Below are 16,566 nucleotides of genomic sequence, written 5' to 3'. Positions count from 1 at the left end.
TCTTCTAACTGTCACAGCACTTACAGGTAACTCCAGACTGTCTTTGATCATCCTGGAGCTGATCAATGGGTGAGCCTTTGCTATTCTGGTTATTCTTCTATCCATTTTGATGGTTGCTTTCCATTTTCTTCCACTCGTCTCTGTTTTTTTTTTTTTTGTCCATTTTAAAGCATTGGAGATCATTGTAGATGAACAGCCTATAATTTTTTGCACCTGCATATACGTTTTCCCCTCTCCAATCAACTTTTTAATCAAACTACGCTGTTCTTCTGAACAATGTCTTGAACGTCCCATTTTCCTCAGGCTTTCAAAGAGAAAAGCATGTTCAACAGGTGCTGGCTTCATCCTTAAATAGCGGACACCTGATTCACACCTGTTTGTTCCACAAAATTGACAAACTCACTGACTGAATGCCACACTATTATTATTGTGAACACCCCTTTTCTACTTTTTTCACTAATAACCCAATTTCATACCCTTAAGAGTGTGCATATCATGAATGCTTGGTCTTGTTGGATTTGTGAGAATCTATTGAATCTACTGGTACCTTGTTTCCCATGTAAGAATAAGAAATATACTCAAAACCTGGATTAATCTTTTTAGGCACATAGCACTACTATTATTATGAACACTACTGTACTTGGCTGTCAAGGGGACTATCAGTGTGCAAAATATGAAAGAATTTGAAAAAACATTTGTTGTGTGGGCCGCTGAAGAGGAGGTACTGCTGGCTCACCACCACCGGATGGCGCCCTGCTTGGAGTGCGGGCTTCAAGCACAAGAGGGCGCCAGAACCACTGGGAGTGACAGCCGTCAATCATCCTCAACACCAGCTGTCACTCATCATCTCATCATCACCATCACCATAAAGGCCGGGTGGCGACTCCACCTCCTCGCCGAGAAATCTCCTACGATACAAGGTAATCTCTCTGCTGACTTATACGTCAAATAATAATCTGATCTGTTTTGCAGCTGTTTTTTCCTGGTGGTATTTCCTTGACTGGATTTTCGGAGCTGCACGTGTGTATGATTGGAGGTGGAGGCTCTCCCTCCACAAGAATCAATAATCAAGGTTGCTGGGTGTGAGGATTCACACTCACTACCTTCTGTTTTTTCTGCCAGCAGTACCAGGGCCGACAACGGAGGACAGAGACCACCTGGGGACTCGGGGCTTGGCGGCTTCAGTGTTCTTCAGGCCGTTGGTGGTAGAAGCGGTGTGGGTCCCGGCTCTTCGTTCATCTGAGGTCTCCTATCTTCGAGCCTGCCCGCAATCCTCTTGTGTGTGATTGGCAGTACCTTTGTTTATTTTACGTTGTGTTCTTGTGCAACATTAAATTGTTACTCCTTCCCTTATCCATTGTCCGTTCATTAGCGCCCCCTGTTGTGGGTCCGTGTTACGACACCTTCCCAACAACATTTTTCATTTTAGTAATGAAAGTCCGTGCATTTCTGAATATGGTTTCCTTTAAATGTCAATTTTCAACTGCATTTTTCTCCATAAAGAAATACTTACTGGGTTTTGCATGTGAACTCTTCAATTGTTGTTTAACTTCTTGATACATGTCCTTTCTCTGTAATATAGGTAAAGCTGTGACAGTAAATGGGATGCCAGTTACATTACCAAAATACTACAGTGGTAGTGGTTTGACTCTGGAAAAAGTCGGGCTGTTTGTATCCTTGTCTTCCAGACTGGGTGTCACTCTACTCTGGGATGGGGGTAAGATACATACACAACTTTTGGTATCATCATTAGTATGTAGACCATAGAACTTTGAAAGAGTTGCAGTTTTAAAGTGGTGAACGACACCAACTGATGTTTCATGTGTAATTCTGCCAAACTACCAGATGGTGGATTGGAATAATGACAGACTGTGGACAAAGTATATCAGCAGTGCTTCTTTGCAGCCAATGTTAATTTGCACAAAGCATTTAATTTTGTTGGATTTTATTAAAATTATGAGACAAATTTAGTCTAAAGGCTCATGGTTTCCCAGCATTGGTTTTGTTTGTGACTCGTTCCAGGAATGCGTGTGTATGTGCGTCTTGCAGCCCACCTGCAGGGTCAGGTAGGCGGTCTATGTGGTAACTTCGATGGGGATACTGAGAATGACTTTACAACGAGACAGGGCATCATAGAGTCTACACCTGAGCTGTTTGGAAACTCCTGGAAGGTCAGCCCCTCCTGTCCTGATGTGGCAGACCAGGACCTCAGAGACCCCTGCAATGTGAGTACAATACAGAAACACACGCATACACAACATTTATTTTTCAGCAAAGTGTTTTGTTCTGTACAACCTGTGGCACAGGCATATTTTGTCATTTCACTAGATTTGTTTTTTTTCTCTCTCTCTGTTCGGTTTGTCTTGTTTAGCTGAACCCCCACAGAGTGACATGGGCCAGAAAAAAATGCGCAATCTTGACTCATGAGCTCTTCTCTTTGTGCCACACTGAGGTGCCCTTTCAGCAGTATTATGACTGGTGTGTCTTTGATGCCTGTGGGTGAGTGACAACACCAGTCTGTGTTGTGGATCAATTAGATGTCTGAAGTATGACTACACACAGAGAAGCCCAGGTGCAATCACCTGATTTTCTTATGTGATTGCATGACTGATGTTATGTACATGTGTGTTTAAGATGTGACTCAGGTGGCGACTGTGAGTGTCTGTGTACGGCTGTTGCTGCGTATACTGAGGAATGTAACCGCCGAGGGGTTTATGTTCGCTGGCGGTCCCAGGACCTCTGTCGTAAGTAGAAGACATATGATTCTCTAAAACATCAGCATATGTATCTTCATTGTTTTTCTGTGTTTTTGTAACTGTTATCTTCACTTGTGGTTTTACTGTTTTTCTGTTATTCCCTGAAGCTCTGCAGTGTGATAATGGAATGGTGTATAATCCATGTGGGCCAACCTGCCCCCACTTCTGTCCTAGCGTACATAAGAGTTCACTCTTCAAATGTGACATCCTTTCCTGTGTTGAGGGTTGTTTCTGTCCTTCTGGCACTGTCCGCTATGGTAAGACTCATAACACACTACAAAAGAAAAAGAACAACGATTTCAGAATGTCATTTAAAGAAACCTAGTAGACATCTAATGATCACCTTAGGTCACTGGTTAGTCTTCAGTTCTTACAACCATTCAGTAAGAAGAAACACCAGGTGTCTCCTGTACAAAGGTTGCATACACACAAAAACATGGTGTACATCCTTCTCCACGCTAACATTCAGATGTATCAAAAGTGAAATGACCGTGGAAATGTGCAGTGTTCCATGCCAAGTTCATGGGTGGCGTACGTACATTTCTACAGCTATTGTTCCACTGGCCGCACTTGGAGGTGATGCTGAGATACTGTTAATAGTAGGGATTAGTGAGTACACCACTATCTGTATCTGTTCAACCATCTAAATTATGTGTATCCATATCTGTACTCGGAGTGGGCAGGGCCTAACCCGGAAGTGGGTGTAGTTTAAACAGAAATGTTTTGAACTGCAGTGAGAAAGTGTCAGATACTGCATGCAGCCATATTTTTTTTTCCACGTTTATCTCAAATTAATTAATTAATGTTCTCAAATTAATTAATTAATTAGTTCTCATCAAATTAACCGTATCACTCTACCCAAACAAAGATATTAAGATACACACAGACACTTAAAAGTAAAAGGAATACACTAAATTAAATTAAGAGAGACAATACGAGGTCTGTCAATAAAGTAACGGTCCTTTTTATTTTTTTCAAAAACTATATGGATTTCATTCATATGTTTTTACGTCAGACATGCTTGAACCCTCGTGCGCATGCGTGAGTTTTTCCACGCCTGTCGGTGACGTCATTCGCCTGTGAGCACTCCTTGTGGGAGGAGTCGTCCAGCCCCTCGTCGGAATTCCTTTGTCTGAGAAGTTGCTGAGAGACTGGTGCGTTGTTTGATCAAAATTATTTCTAAACCTGTGAGACACATCGAAGTGGACACGGTTCGAAAAATTAAACTGGTTTTCAGTGAAAATTTTAACAGCTGATGAGAGATTTTGAGGTGATTCTGTCGCTTTAAGGACTTCCCACGGTGCGAGACGTTGCTCAGCGCTCTCAGGCACCGTCATCAGCCTGTTCAAGCTGAAAACCTCCACATTTCAGGCTCTATTGATCCAGGACGTCGTGAGAGAACAGAAGTTTCAGAAGAAGTCGGTTTCAGCATTTTATCCGGATATTCCACTGTTAAAGGAGATTTTTTTAATGAAAGACGTGCGGATGGGTCCGCGCGTCGGGACGCAGCCGACGCGGTGCGGCGGCACAGGAAAAACACCTCCGTGTTGATAACCATTTGTAAAATCCAGGCGGCTTTTGATGGCTTTCAGTGGAGTGAGTATATGAGAAATTGTTTAACAGGCAGGACATGTTCCAACTTGTCCTTAAGGCTTTCAACAGAGGTGTTTTTCCTGTGGCGGAGCATCGCCGCGGCCCGTCCGCACGTCTTTCATTAAAAAAAAATCTCCTTTAACAGTGGAATATCCGGATAAAATGCTGAAACCGACTTCTTCTGAAACTTCTCTGTTCTCTCACGACGTCCTGGATCAATAGAGCCTGAAATGTGGAGGTTTTTAGCTTGAAACAGGCTGACGGCTGAGAGCGCTGAGCGACGTCTCGCACCGTGGGAAGTCCTTAAAGCGACAGTCTCACCTCAAAATCTCTCATCAGCCGTTAAAATTTTCACTGAAAACCAGCTTAATTTTTCGAACTGTGTCCACTTCGATGTGTCTCACAGGTTTAGAAAAAATTTTGATCAAACAACGCGCCAGTCTCTCAGCAACTTCTCAGAGAAAGGAATTCCGACGAGGGGCTGGACGACTCCTCCCACAAGGAGTGCTCACAGCCGAATGACATCACCGACAGGCGTGGAAAAACTCACGCATGCGCACGAGGGTTCAAGCATGTCTGACGTAAAAACATATGAATGAAATCCATATAGTTTTTGAAAAAAATAAAAAGGACCGTTACTTTATTGACAGCCCTCGTATATTATAAAAATCTACAAATATTTTACATTCGTACCTCCTCCCTTTAAATGTGAGCAGCCTTGATCATGGTACACATGTGGAAATAAAAAGACCTACAGAAAAAACAGATAGAGAGAAAAAAAAATGAAAATAAATAAAGAATGTTGATAAATTATATGGAGTACTGCTTTACATTACACAAGAGTCCACTGGTATATCAGACGACAACAAGAAAAACTTTGTTGTAGGGGTTAGCTATATCTTTAAATGCTCCAAGACTGGTTTCCATACAGTATAAAACTTTTGAGGACAACCTTATACATCATATCTCATTCGTTCTATGTGCAACACTCCTATTAGTTCTCTGAGCCAAGATTCAAACTGAGGCAATGTGTCAGATTTCCATAATTTTAAAATACATCTTTTAGCTATCACCATGCCATAGGTGATCACTGATGTCACATTGTGACCCAATGACTGGAGAGTGTCAGAGAAACCAAGAAGAGCGGTTTCGGGGTCATGGACAATAGTTTTTTTTTGAGTGCGCAGGAGTACCAATTAAATATTGAGCACCAGAAACCTTGGATCTCTGGACAAAGCCAAAATTGGTGTGCCAATGTGCCATCAGTGGTCTTACATCTGTCACATTGAGGAGAAGTTTGTGGGAAGATTTTATTCAACTTAACTTTTGAATAGTGTAACCTGTGAACTACTTTATACTGTATTACCTGAAGTCTAGAATTGATAGAGCAATGATGGATTTCCCTCAAGGCCTTTTTCCACTTATCATCCTTGATTCCAATATTGAGATCTTCTTCCCATTTTTGTTTAATTAACATGGTAGGACAAGCAAAATTACTCTGCAGAAATTTTATCAGTGATGAAATTGAACTCTTGGACTCAGGGGGCCCCAGTAGAATCTTGAATAGAGCACTTTCAGGGGGAAGGGAGTTGAATGTTGGAATATTTTGTTTGACATAATTCCTTAGCTGTAAGTACCTAAAAAAAATGACTTTTTGGTAAATTGTATTTGGCTTGTAATTGTTCAAATGAACAAAATTTTTTATTAATATACAAATCCTTAATTGATACTATGCCTCTACTACTCCATTCCTTGAAAACAGCATCTGTAAATGAGGGGGAGAAGGCATGGTTATGCCATATTGGAGCATGTATAGATGTGTTAGGAAGTTTACAAAATTTTCGGATCTGTGACCAAATTTTCTGAGTGTGTGATATAATAAAATGTTCTTCCTTGAGATGATTTTGGTCTAGGCGTTGAGAACAAAATTGCCCGAAGAGACGTTTTAGGAGCTAAATTATGTTCTATGGATAACCATGAGGGAATGTTATCCGATGGCTCTAAATCATGATTCATCTGCCAGTATACCATCACTCTCATATTTGCGGCCCAATAATAATGTAGGAAGCATGGTAGGCCTAAACCCCCGCATTCCTTGGGTTGTTGGAGATGTTGTTTTGATATTCTATGTTGTTTGTATCCCCAAGTAAAAGGCATAATGACAGAGTCACTTAGTTTAAAGTAGGATTTTGGAATATATATTGGAATATTGTGAAATAAATAAAGGAATCTTGGCAAGGAGACCATTTTAATCGTTATTTATCTGACCAATCAGTGACAAAGGTAATGTTCTCCATTTTTCTATGTTCTCTTTTAAGGAACTTAGTCTTTCATTAAAATTACATTTGAAGAGAGAGTTTGGATTTTTTGTAACAATAATTCCTAAATATTTAACAGTGTCTGATATTTTAAATTTAGTGGAAGCCACAAATAAAGGATCCAAGTCTGCTGTAAGTATCATGAGTTCACTTTTCTGCCAATTTATGGTATACCCAAACACTGCTCCAAAACTATTTATTAAGTCTAATAATTTGGGTATAGAATGCTCAGGATCTGATATGAAAATAGCTATGTCGTCAGCATAGAGCGATATTTTATGATCAATTCCACCGATTGTTATGGGTCTGATGTCTAAGTTTTCTTTGATGCTGATGGCCAGGGGCTCAATGGCAAGAGCAAATAATAAGGGTGAAAGTGGGCACCCCTGACACGTACCTCTTTCCAATGAAAACACTTTTGATCTATCTTGATTAGTGACAACTGACGCAGCGGGGTGTAGATAAGCTAATTGAACCCAGGTAACAAAAGTTTCCCCCAGCCCGAATCTCTCAAGTACCCTGAACAGATATCCCCACTCCACCTGATCAAATGCCTTTTTCCACGTCCAAATATAAAATTGCTTGTTTTGATTTGGGTGGGTACTTATAATATGTAATATTTAAAACCCTTCTAGTGTTAAAAAATGAATATCTATTAGGGATGAACCCGGTTTGGTCCTTGTGTACAAGGGATTCTATACATAAATTTAATCTACTAGCAAGTATTTTAGTGAAAATCTTGCAGTCCAGGTTGAGCATTGATATCGGACGGTAAGAGGCTGGGTTAGTCATCTCTATCAGGCTTGAGTATAAGGGCTATGTTTGCATTATATAAAGTAGGAGGAAGTGCCCTTGTCTCCACAGAGTGAGCGAACATTCTAAGCAGGAGTGGTGATATCTGTCCAGTAAATTTTTTGTAAAATTCTGCCCCAAACCCATTGGGCCCGGGTGCCTTTGCTGTAGAGAATGATTTTATGGAGTCAAAAACCTCCCTTACAGTCAGTGGTTGGTTTAAAGCCTCACGTGAAGTGTCGTCCAATTTTGGAATGGGAACATTCTTAAGCCAGGATTCCACATTCCCCTGTGCTTTTGATCTATACAGCTCCTTGTAAAAATCTGCAAAACATTTATTTATTGACTTTGGAAGTGTGATATTATCTCCCTTAGTCGATTTAATCCTATGTATTGCTCTACTATTTTGTTGACCTCGAAGTTGACGAGCTAATAGAGTGTGAGGCTTGTCACCAAGCTCAAAATAGCACACCCGTAAATGAGACATCTGGTCACTTACTTGTCTTGTTAAATTGTGTTATATTCATATTTAAGATTAAGGATTTCTTGTAAGGTAAGATTGTTATTATTTTGTCTATAAAGTATTTCCAATGCTGATATTTTTTCATCAATTTCCCTCAATCGTGAGTTTCTCATTTTTCTTTGCGAGCCCTCATATGAAATTATATATCCCCTCAAAACCACCTTGAAAGTCTCCCATAGAATAGAATCTGATGTGTCATTAGTGAGCAAAAATTAATCAATTTTACCTGACAGATATTTACAAAAATTTGCATCATTGAGTAAATATGGTTGTAACCTCTATGTTGAGCCTCGTTCCGGTATATTAAAATCAAAAACAATGCTAGTAGGTGCGTGGTCTGAGATCAGAATGTTTTGATATTTGCTGTCAATAACATTCGGTAAGAGTTTAGAATCAAGTAAAAACAGGTCGATGTGGGAGTAAGAATTATGTAATTTCGAAAAAAAGGAGTAGTCCCGGTCTGTGGGGTGTTGTAAGCGCCAGATGTCCACTAAGTTAATTGAAGAAATCAGACTATTTAAGGCTATTGAAGCATTTGATGGTGTGGATTGTTTTCTGGAGGATCGGTCTAAGTGCCAGTCAAGAACCACATTGTAATCCCCTGCCATTATCAGATTAGCATTTGCAAAGTCAGGAATTTTGTTAAAGATGCTCCGAAAAAACCCCCACATCATCCACGTTTGGGCCGTAAATGTTCACTAAAGTAACATGCGTGGAATAAAGTCTACCGATTGCAATCAAAAATCTACCATTAACATCATTAATTGTACTAATATGTTCAAAAGGAATGTTTTTTGTTATTATAATGGCTACTCCTCGTGCCTTACTTGAAAAAGTTGACAAATATTTGTCCTGCCCAGCTGCATCTTAAACGTGCCTGATCACATGGTCTAATATGGGTTTCCTGTAGAAAGGAAACATCAGAACACGAAGATTTTAAGTGTGCAAAAACCTTAGCCCTCTTAATATGATTACCCAAGCCTCTCACATTCCAGCTGACCATATTAACCCCTCTATCCTTCTTATTAACCGTTGTCATTAAAGACTGTGGTAATTATTCTCTGATAAGTGAACAAGTTTAGTGCTCCATACAAGAAGTAAACAGACAGAAAAACAGAAAATACATAGCCCCCTTCCCTCCCCCCTGCCCCACTGCCCCAAACAAAGCAGAGCAAAAAACCCCAGCCTAACATCTGTCTAAGGGGGTACTTCTAACAGTACTCAGCAATGGAACCTACTAAGCTGTTAAAACACAAAAATAACCACTTCCTTAAGTGTACACCTCCCAAAAATGTATCATTTAAATTAAAACACCTTATTTAACTTAAGCTTATTTTAAGGCACTACAACATGAATTAAAACTGTAAAAGAGGTTCATCCTGTCATACTTAAATTCAAAACATACCTTGTATGACATGTTAAATTGCCTCAAATGTCCATTCAGTTTAGCCATAAAAGTGCTAAGTGTGCGAGGACCAGATGGAGGCTGAACCAGACCAACAGTGTCCCATACCAAAGTTCTCTCTAAAAATGTGTTAAACTTTAAATGAATTGAAAATAATGGAATGCCATTGATGCAATTGTTAGTACCTAACTATATTCTAATGTAGATATAAAATGTAAATGTAAAATGTAAATATGAAATTGTTCTATTCTGTTTAGTTATGTTATTTTCTGATTTCTATCTTATTTGAGTGTATTTAACTGTGGATGGTAACGGGTGTACGGTGTACGGGGTGGGCGTTTACAAGCTTTTGCTTCAGCCCATGCCCTTTCGGCTGCACCTAATTTGAGAAACTGAGTTATTGTTGTATTTTTCTTTTGTTTGTTTTTTATGTATGTTAGTAAGAGTTTATGTTGGTATTTTGTTTTGTTTATGTGCGTGCTGAATAAATTCATTCAATTCAATTCAATTCACTCTTCAGTGTTGTTCACCAGTCACCAGGCCGTCCACGAAACTCTTCGCCTCCTCCGGTGTGTTGAACGTGGATGTTAAGTTGCCATGGGTAACCCGCAGGTGAGCTGGATAGATGAAACCTGTGCGATGGCCCGCAGCTTTCAGCTTCTTCCTTGAATCTTCAAACAGCTGATGGTGCCTCACAGTCTCCGCAGGAAAGTCCGGAAAAATGTGGATATGTCGTCCTTGGTACATCAGAGGAGAGTGCTCGATTGCCAGTCTCATAATTAACTCTTTGATGCGGTAGTTATGGATCCTCGCTATCATTATACGGGACCTGTTAGCATCCTTAGCCGGCTGACCACCTAGCCTGTGCGCTCTGTCCACTTCAACCGGTCGTGGAAAGTGGTCACGCCCAAATAGAGTGGGTAGCAGGTTGGACACAAAATCAGCTGGCCTCCCAGACTCCACACCCTCCGGCAGATTCATAAATTTGATGTTTTGACGCCTGGAACGGGCTTCTAAGTTGACCACTTTCTCTAGCAAAGTCTTGTTAGCCTCCTCTAGCCACATAGCTTGTTGCTCCAGCGTGGCTAACCTGCAATCATGATCGCTAGTTGCCTCTTCCACAGCACACAGATGCCCATCATGCTCTTTGAGAGTGGCCTGGCTTTCTTTCAAATCCGACTGCAAAGAGTTGAATCTCTCGTCCATTTTTCGGCTCATTTCTCGTATGGCCTTGAGGACAACCGCGATGTCCACCGAGGTGCTAGCAGCTAGCTCACCTAGCATGTCACTCTCACATATTTCCTCCGCGGTCTCTTCGGTGGTTTTCTTCGTTAACCATTGTTTCTTCGGGGGAATTTTCAATGACAGTCACCAGCTAGACTCATAAACAGTGTTTTACAGTGAGTGCCTTTATCGTAAAGGTGTTTTAGAAGGGAAAACTCGATTTGTCAGAGGAGCACACGAGAAACACGTCTAGTCACTCATGTGCGTACCCACCTTCTTCCCTGCATGCAGCCATATTCAATAAAAATATTAATACAGGCTACTTTATGTGTTCAGCTATATGTTTGTATGTGTGTAAGTGGTCTGTAAGACTGTTTATTTTTTAATGATCTGTGTGAACTTGGTGATTCATGCAAACATCCAGTGATGGCAAACAGGGAAATTATATGTCAGACTTGTTCACTGTATTCTTCTCAAAAGCACCACGTTCAGTACGAGCAAAGTTTTCCAACTGACTTTATATCATCAGCCAAACTAAGAGCAAGCAAACGGTTAAAAAAAAAAAGGAAAAAAAAAAAACGACGGGAGTGGAGGCAGTGACCAACTTAACACAAGCTGATTTCAACTGTCTTGTCAAATGCACCACGTACGTTACGAAACAAGTTCACCAAGTAACTTTAAATATCATACAAACCGAAAGAGGCGAGCTGAAGAAAAGAGAGCAACGTGAGCTAGAATCAAGCCAAGCACAGAGTGATCAGTCCCTGTCTGTGTGTGTGCAAGAGCGGAGCACAGGTCTGGCTGCAGAGATGTGTCTGTGTAGGGAGGGGTGGGTGCTGTGTGTGACAGGCCAATTACAGAGCATGAAAACAGTCAGTTACCCAGTGAGGATTTTCCTTCAGCACGAGCATGGATATTTACAAGTTTTACTCGTATCATGCTTGTGCTCATCAAAAATGCTTTATTCGTACCGGATATGTCTGAAGTGAGTATCCGGCTCAACCCTAGTTAATAGTGTGAACACAAGAAGTCATCAGAATGATGTGCACATCAGAGACACACTTATGAACAATTAACACACCCACGTGTTTGCAATTATATGGGTGGATAGAAAGGCATGTGCAAAGTGATGAGGAAAATGGCACCAACAGTGGCTGTGTTGGTGTTGTTAGAAGACCTTGCAAATGGTACAATCCAACGTGAGCGAGTGTTCAGGGAATGCGAGGATTTATTTGCAAATGACGATAATATGCTCATGAGCCAATTTTGATTACCAAGGCAAGTGTTACTGGAGTTGTGTGGAGAACTGCAGCCGGCCTAGAGCACAATACAGCGCTGAACGTGCTGGGCTTCCTGGCAACAGGAGCATTTCAGCATGAGCTAAATGATCGTCAGGAGTGTGCCAGTCAACCTTGAGCCAAGCCATGCAAGCAGTGTGGAACACAATCATCCAGATGTCATCCAGGTACATCACATTCCAACATTAAAGAGCAATTTGCAGTGAGAAACGGATTCCCTAATGTAATCTGAGCTATTGACTGCACACATATTGCTGTAAATAGACCATAAAGTGAACTAAGAAAAAGTGGCTAGAAAATGATTTTCATTCCCATGTCTGGTGTTAGCTTGTAAATTTCCAGTTTTCCCAGGTGTAATGGGGAGGGAACTCGAAAGACTCAGAAAGCACAGACAGTGGTGGGAACAGTTCTGCTAATCTGCTAACCGCTAATTATCAAAGCTAATATTTTTATCGGATTATCTGTTCAGATAACTTTGAAAACCATCATCAGACAAATTATCTTCCGATACGTTTTGGTCCAATAATTTTTAGACCACTAACATATTTTTGGAGACGTGGTGAACAAAGCTTTACAGTTACAAACTTTTATTAAGTTTAAAATCAGTTGAGTACCTACCTGTTAAATGTTTTGTAATAGATGTGCAGTTCTATCCTCTACAAAAAAAAAGAAAAAGAATTGGTTCCAGAAGAAACCATTCTATCCTCTGCAGGCAAAGGAGAACTGGTCACAGAAAAGGGAGGGAGGGAGGGAGAAAAACAAAACAAAACAAAAAAAAAGCTAATTTCTTTTGATCCCATACTGATATGCTGGCAATATCACCCAAGTCATCCAGAGGCATACATTTTTAACTTATGGTTAAAATTTTAACCAAACTAATTTCGGACAAGTTATTTAAATTAACATCACGTCTGAAGTTTTATAAAGTGAAAATATCAGATATATGTTTTAGTTTTAAAGTAATGCACTAATTTTGAAGGTTTTAGTGTGGACATGCTGTGTCCTGGTGCATTATGGGTAATCTCAGTACATTCATGACAGAAGAAATGCATTTGAGACGCTCTGATTCGGCTCCACACGGACAACAGCATTAAACTCTTTGTTTATTGTTCCTAAAATTCTCGTGAATATATTCTCTGGGTTTATAGATGATGTTATTGTGTTTCTCTCTGCTTCTCTGTTATTTTCAGTTGGAATCATTGCAATCCATTCCTGTTTGCTCTTTAGAATCCTGTTTATGTCAAACGCTGTCTGTTGTCTTTGTTCCAGAGTAATATATATAAGATGTCTGAAATTCAGTTTGCGTTTATTAAATTCCACGCATCTTAAACATAGATTATCTGAACACAGATTATCTGGAATTTTGTTTTGGCAAGTTTTCACAGTCTCTACTACCCTCTACTGGCCAGTAGTGTTCATGGACACCAGTAGATGACAGTGTTCTATTTATTTGGTTATATCAGACGGTTGTCAAATAACAACTTGACTTTTTGGCTTTTTGCAAATGGCTTTTTTTTCTTTACAAATAAAAAAAGGCATATTTTACAAAAGCACATTTATATGTAAACACCAACACAAAAACTGCACATTAAAGTATTGTTTTTTACATAGAATGAATGAGTCAACCAATCAGTGTTAGCGGAGGGCTGGAGACACATTTTACTCATAATCCCTTTGGCATCTGTCTGTGTTTGTTACAAAACTTCAGAATTACTGTATTATTTAAAATTAAAAGATATATGTTACATTTTAACTTTGTACAAATGGCAGAATTGACATTAATGGAGTTATTCTATCGGTATTTATTTTATTTATAAATCAAAACCATAAGTCAGTACTGCCTTATTTTCCAAGACCTCCGCCTCATGGCGACACTGCTATTGAGTAGAGAATTGAGCTGTGCTGCTCCTCGCAACTGCTTCACTGCTCGATGCTATGTAGTAAACAGGAGCTTCCAGCAGCGGGCAAGGCGCTTAAAGACAGAAGTGGTGACTTATTGTTTGGGTCTATAGTTGCCTTTGATGCTACCAGAAGCGATCGTGGTGTTAAAACTCAAAATCAGCTTGTTAGTAGTTGCAAGTGTACCAGAGACAATACTGGAAGTTATCGGTTAGCTGTAGCTTCCAATAAATTTTTGGGTGGTTTATCGGTTTAGCTTTGTAAAAGATAACTTTTCAGTAGGAAATCCACGCAAGTCTTTGTACATGAGGCCCCACGGACCCCCAGGTCATTTTCCCGCAATAACATGAGCATTGATAATTACCTCTGTCCAGTGACCTCATGTCTCCATTAGCTCTTCTCAGGTGTCTCTCAGTCTTAAAGCCAGAGGATCCATTAACTTGAATGTCACTTAATGAGATATGTGAATGTCTTTACAAATCCAAGGTTTTCACCACACACAGATTCACTTTTGAATCTTTGAAAGCCTGGATCTTAGTCTTGATGCAGGGCAATTGTAAACCGAGACAGTCAGATTCAGCACACAGCTTCTCATGTGATGTGATCAGAATAATTGACTCTGCAACAATCACAACATTGTCTGTCAAATCAAGGTAATTAAACCTTTCCTTGCCAACAACGCAGCGAACATGCTCATTTCCCAGCCCAGTCTCACGTTTTTTTTCTTGTTTGTTTTCCCATCACGAAATGAGTCAAATTTTCATGGCTTTTTTTTTTTTAAACTCACTATTACTAACCCTACTCCTTCCCCCAACCCTAACCATAACCACCACCCCCCAACCCCCGCTTCACTTTCAATTTTGTGCAGCCATCAGGGAATGAATTAGAATGAATTTGTGCTACTGTGACAAAAATGAGGCACTTTTCGTCAGACTATCACGAACCAACAGATTAATGTATATTTCCTGGTGCTGAATCGCAACTTGCCATAAGACTAGGTTGTCATTTCCACAGTCACACCAAAAACTGAGTCTAGCATTCTGAGCAAGAGTCAGTCCTGGTTACTGTGCTGCTGAGTGGCTGAAACAGTCTGGCTTTACACAAAATCAACCATCAACTGCATCCTCTGTCTGTGAGTACTGATTGAAAGAAACTACAGTGGCTGCTCTGCTTTGTGTTTCTGTTGTTGACTCCTCTCACTCGCTCCCCTGATTAACATCCCTTTGAGCAGGCGGGATGAGTTCATCAGTGAAATCACCTGGTGGACTCAGTGGCTGCAAGGAAAATCTACACCCTCTCTGCCCTTTCTGTAATAGTTTGGACACCACTGGAGTAGCGCATGCACAGCAACTCCTGCTGGCCTCCGTCACATTCACCACCACTTAAACCTCAGTCCCAGCCCGAGTGGCCAGGGTATCCTTTGACTGGAGGAGGAATGAAGCCTATTAACTACCACATGCACAGTGACTCCTGCTAGCCTCCATCACACAAGCACAGTGCTCTTTTGCAGCCTATGTTTTTGTACTAAGTATTGTAAGTACTGTACTAAGTATTTGATTCAGTTGTCCAGGCTACTCAGTGGGAAATAGCTGGCCTATAGTCAGGCAGTGCTGTACCATGAAAACTTTTACTCTATTTAATGTTTATATTGACTGGATTAGGGCAGGGTTGTCAGGATCAGTGACTCATGTACCTTAGCTGATGAGGAAGGGTTTACTGATCTTGAAATCAGTTAAGTCAGGTTTGGGAACATGTGCTGGTGGTGCACGTCACTGTGTCCACCATATTATGGAACTGTTCTGGCTCCTGGATGGCCCAGGCAGACAACTGGTTTGTGTGTGCGCATTACAAAATGCCCACATTTGCATTTTATTCTCACTCTGTGTAGATATGCAGATCTGGAGTGGACAGCTGGCCCTTAGCAAAGATAAGCACGCAGATGAAAGTGGCTATAATAACAGCTGACATGCACAGACTGAGACAACAGACAAGACATTCAAAGAACACACAAATCTGATCCTCATAATAAGGTCATTGGCAGGGGTAATATATGTCACCACTGAAAGGATCTGGTCCTTCACACCAGTTGCCACACCCTCATTATGCTGACCATTGGGGCAACCAGACTGAAGGTAGGGATATCCACTACTGAGATCTGTCCATTTCTAAGTGTCAGAACATCAGATGCTACAGGTACTGCAATGTGCTCACCAGCAGGAGCAGCCTCAGGTTTGGACCTAGATGACACAATGCAGTGGTCGACCTCTATGCACTGCACCAGTCGCCACCCTCTGAAGACAACACCATCTACTGTGGTTTTGTCTTTTCCAAAGATGAGGCTTCAGATGGCTTCCCCATTTCCCTTCATAACACATGCAAGGCAGCAGCAATATTACTCCCAAGGAGTGTGGAAATAATGAAGGGTTATTAACTGAGTGAGAGGTCTGTACAGGGAGATATTAGACTAAGGTGTTGACAGTACGGATCGAGTGTCAGCAAGATCTGTGCGAAAAATACAGAGGTCTGATATCCCCATACAGACTGAGCAAGCGAGGTTAATAATTTGTTTATTATATGGCTATTTTATATACAGTATATACAAACACGCAAATGTACAGTATCACCCGAATTTGCTGCTGATGGTGTTGGGTTTGTTTGCTTTCTTCACCTCCACTAGCTTAACAGATGGTCCGGTCGACAGCTGGAAAGCTTTCAATCTGTGTGTTTTTTGTGATGCTGTTTAGATGTTTGTGGAGTA

The 16,566-nt window shown here is 40.7% G+C and overlaps 1 protein-coding gene across 1 annotated transcript in view; it reads left to right on the top strand.

The window, feature by feature from the left end:
- scospondin (subcommissural organ spondin) overlaps positions 1 to 16,566 on the top strand; it is an 852,118-nt gene that overhangs the window by 122,151 nt on the left and 713,401 nt on the right. Inside the window, 5 exon segments of the mRNA XM_034168739.1 lie at positions 1,583 to 1,717; positions 2,023 to 2,225; positions 2,372 to 2,499; positions 2,635 to 2,744; positions 2,864 to 3,013. Coding sequence (XP_034024630.1) covers positions 1,583 to 1,717; positions 2,023 to 2,225; positions 2,372 to 2,499; positions 2,635 to 2,744; positions 2,864 to 3,013 — 726 coding nt within the window.

The sequence above is a fragment of the Thalassophryne amazonica genome, chromosome 1, assembly GCF_902500255.1.
Source record: "Thalassophryne amazonica chromosome 1, fThaAma1.1, whole genome shotgun sequence".
NCBI lineage: Eukaryota > Metazoa > Chordata > Actinopteri > Batrachoidiformes > Batrachoididae > Thalassophryne > Thalassophryne amazonica.
This window is presented reverse-complemented; position numbering and strand designations above follow the sequence as displayed.